This window comes from Cynoglossus semilaevis, chromosome 10 (genome assembly GCF_000523025.1).
Source record: "Cynoglossus semilaevis isolate Cse_v1.0 chromosome 10, Cse_v1.0, whole genome shotgun sequence".
NCBI classification, from domain to species: Eukaryota; Metazoa; Chordata; class Actinopteri; order Pleuronectiformes; family Cynoglossidae; genus Cynoglossus; species Cynoglossus semilaevis.
In genome coordinates, this window is record NC_024316.1 from 20,765,537 (window position 1) to 20,769,143 (window position 3,607).

The 3,607-nt window shown below is 48.7% G+C and overlaps 1 protein-coding gene and 1 long non-coding RNA gene across 2 annotated transcripts in view; one reads left to right on the forward strand and one right to left on the reverse strand.

The window, feature by feature from the left end:
* LOC112487622 (uncharacterized) overlaps positions 1-3,607 on the forward strand; it is a 35,583-nt gene that overhangs the window by 10,743 nt on the left and 21,233 nt on the right. The gene's annotated exons all lie outside the window — the stretch shown is intronic.
* scrt2 (scratch family zinc finger 2) overlaps positions 7-3,607 on the reverse strand; it is a 5,116-nt gene continuing 1,515 nt past the window's right edge. The window contains exon 2 of the mRNA XM_008319545.3: positions 7-856. Coding sequence (XP_008317767.1) covers positions 57-856 — 800 coding nt within the window. The 3' untranslated portion in view covers positions 7-56. The remainder of the gene's footprint in view (positions 857-3,607) is intronic.

Sequence of the window (3,607 nt, forward strand, 5' to 3'; positions counted from 1 at the left end):
GGCAGGGGGGTTACTGGAGGTGTACCTACGGCATCGGGGGGTTTTCTCCTTCATCCTTAGTCTTCTGATCCAGAGTCATTTTCATCTGCAGAGCCTTTGAAGCACGCTGACTCATAGTGCTTGTTCAGGTAGGACTTGAGAGCGAAGGTCTTATTGCAGCGCTTGCATCTGTAGTGCTTGAAGGCAGAGTGTGTTTGCATGTGGGCGCGAAGATTTGAACGGTCAGCGAAGGCCTTGCCGCAGTGGGCACAGGCGAAGGGTTTTTCCCCCGTGTGCGAGCGCATGTGACCTTGAAGGAGCCACGGCCGGCTGAACGCCTTGCTGCACACGTCACATTTGTGCTTGAGGTCGTGGGTGAGGATGTGCATGGCCAGCGCCGGCATGGACACGTAGACTTTGTTACAGGTGGGACACTTGCGGGCCATCTTGCTGTCCAGGCTTCGGTGCGTCTGCTTGTGTCTGCTGAGGTTGGAGGAGGTGGCGTACGTCTTGCCGCACTCGTTGCAGGTGTGGCGAGCGCCGCCCGCGACCCTCTCCTGAGCCCCCGCGTTGGCGCTGCTGCTTCTGGAACCCTCGCCCCCGCTCTCGCAGTCTCCCTTCCGCCTCGAGCGCCCGTCGGAGATGAAGAAGGCATCCATGGTGTAACCTTCTGCCAGTGCGTCCGATTCACCGCTGTAGTAGCCTCTGGCCGTCATGCCCGACTGGGGGCTGTCGGGGTGCTTCAGGTCCGGGTCGCAGTACTCCCCTCCGCTGCTCACCTGGGTGTAGAGGGGGTCGGACACCGGCGAGGCCAACTTGTGTTCCATCTTTTTCTCCGCCTCGTATACGGACGGCGTGATGTAGTCCTGGATGTAGCCTGGGTGAGAGACACAGGAGACAGAAGACAGTTGGCCACAGAGTTTGACGGATAAGGACACGGTGACACACACTGGTGATTACACCATAATCACGTCGGATGATTGCCCTTTGTGAAATGGTGAAAGAATGCGGGCGCCGGCGCCAGAGGAAACGGCGTCATTTTTCACCACCGCACGCGGGCGAGTCGTACGCACACTGTGACGCTGCGATGCAATCAGCCGCATTAGGAAAGTTTGTAATTTCACAGCAAGCGCGAGGGCGAGATAATAGCTCATCAACGGCGCCTCCTGTGTGAGAAGATGCATATTAAATAAAGTGGTCACATTTATGAGACCCCCAGAGTGGGTTCTGTGCCGCGGAGGCCGTAAACGTTAACTCAGTGAACGCTCTGTGACCATTTGGGTTACAATTAACTCCTCACGGCTAAACTGGGATTCTCCTCTTTTAATTGATTTTAACTTGAGGATTGTGGGTTGGTTTTTGTTTTTTTTTTTTGTAGCACATCAGACGTGTTACATCACATACTTTATATCAACAACAACTGCTGGACTTTTGCTGAGAGATGTTTTTTTTAGTATTTGTGAGGAGTTTCAATTTAGACCAAAAAAGTATTTTTATCCAAAACAAAAACATGGGTAATTTACAGGGGTGTAAGAAAATATCGATACATTGAAATATTGCGATCTGTCCACATTGAAATATTGCGATTTGTCCAATCACGAACTCCCAGTCTTTTCTTTCTTCTCTAGTGATTCCAAATGTAGATCCCTCTGTTCCAGAGTTAGGAACTGATGTTCAGATGGAACAGAGTCTGAGACTAGGATCAGGATCACACTTGGAGTATCGCGATATATCACAATATCATTGCCCCATAGGATCAGGATCACACTTGGAGTATCGTGATATATCACAATATCATTGCCCTAGTATTGTCTGAGACTTCGTATCGCCAGATTTTTGCCAACAGATCCCAAGTAATTCAAATACCCCCAGTGTACAGAGCATGTTCCAGTGAGGTGATACATCTCTGCTGGCGTCTTCACCCCCCCCCCCCCCCCCCCCTCTCTCTCTCTCTCTCTCTCTGGAGCGGCTCGGTGCCAAAAGCAGCTAAAAGGTTTGCTGGCAGCCAAACACATCAACAAAGAACGGAAAACAGAGCACATTCCTGTGCTGTGACCGTGTGGAACTCCATCTTCCACTGGTTTTATCTACAGGTTGAATCAGAGCGACAGGACAGAAACGTGGCCGTGCTCCTTTTTCCTTCCCATTTCCTGGGAGAAAATATCTGCAGAGGGGAAAAAGTCATTCCTGAGCGCTCTGTGCAGCAACCGGTGGAAATTGGCTATTGACTTGTTTTTAATGAAATTCAAAGTTTTGACCCGATCAATAGTCTATCATCTGTGAAATAGTGCAGCTGTTAGAACAGCGGCGAGGGCCGGGGCGTCCGCAGCGTCACGCACAATAATGGCTTATTGAGCTCGGTGCTCTTTTGGACTGACGACGTGACACGTGGTCGGCCGCCGCGCTGAGGAGAGGGTCAGATAATACGGCCCTCGACCGACTGAAGGACCGCCAAGAAACGGGCCATTAGGAAATCAGCCAAAGTGCTCTCCTCAGTCTGAAGGGTCTGTCATGACACCCGAGGACGGGGAGACCCCCGAGGTGGGCTCACGGCGTCTTTATCATCACGTTATAAACCAGCAGAAAACTGCTTACGTTGACGTTAAACGTCAGACTTGATTATATGTTTGTTTTTCTTTTCGACCTCCGTACTACAGCCTTGTACATAATGTAAAAAAGAAAAAAAAAATCCAACTTATTTGCTGAAATTAGATTTTTTTTTTTCTTTTTTTTTTTTTTTTTTACCCATCAAAGCTAGTATCTGCGTTTCTTCCGTCCAAGGTCAGAGCCACAGCTCATCATTCCGGACCCTTCCACAGCTCATAGACTCATTTCTCTGATGCAAAGCAAGCATGTAATTAATGGACCCTCTCAGTCACCCCTCTTTGTTGTTCAACAGACACTCCAGTCAAACGTCTCCACAATGGAAGTCAAGGGAACTCTCCTGGCACGGCAGAAATGCTGATGCTAGCTGTTTTTAGCTTCTCTTCTTTTTTTCCCCTTTTTAGTTTTTTGTCATTTTTCTTTTAAATTCAGATTCTTTGTTTGTCTCCAGTGATGTTTTTCCCAACATCAACCCAAACACCTTATCTTTACTTTCTCCCTTTTTTAACTATAATGTTTATTTCCCCATTGTGAACAATAGATCTAGGAACAATAGAGAGTGACAGTAAAATAGAAATGGATTCTTTGCTGCTGCGAGCGGAAAATAAAAATTAATCACCTATAAATTCACATCCTGATTCAGTCAACTTGACTTTTTAAAATAAATGTATTTATTTTTTTCACAACAACTAAAGAGTTTTTATGCGCCGACTCAGCGTCGTCGATTTGAACCGACTTTTCAATAACAGGTGGTCAGAGTCGCAGCTTCCTCAACATCCCACCAAACCATAACAAAGACACACATATGGCCCCTCAACGTGCCCACAAAATGGAAGCTGGGAGCTTAAGGCGGCGTGCGAAAGTGAAGGTCGCTTCTCCGCATCGACCGGAGCTGTGTGCGACCGGTCCGTGTGCGGACCGCAGCGCGGCCACGAGCTTCTCTTCATGTTTACTGTACATCGGCCGTCACGTGACCCGGCCTCTCTGCCTCCTCCGGTGTTTTTCTCTCCCCTTTTTTCTCCTC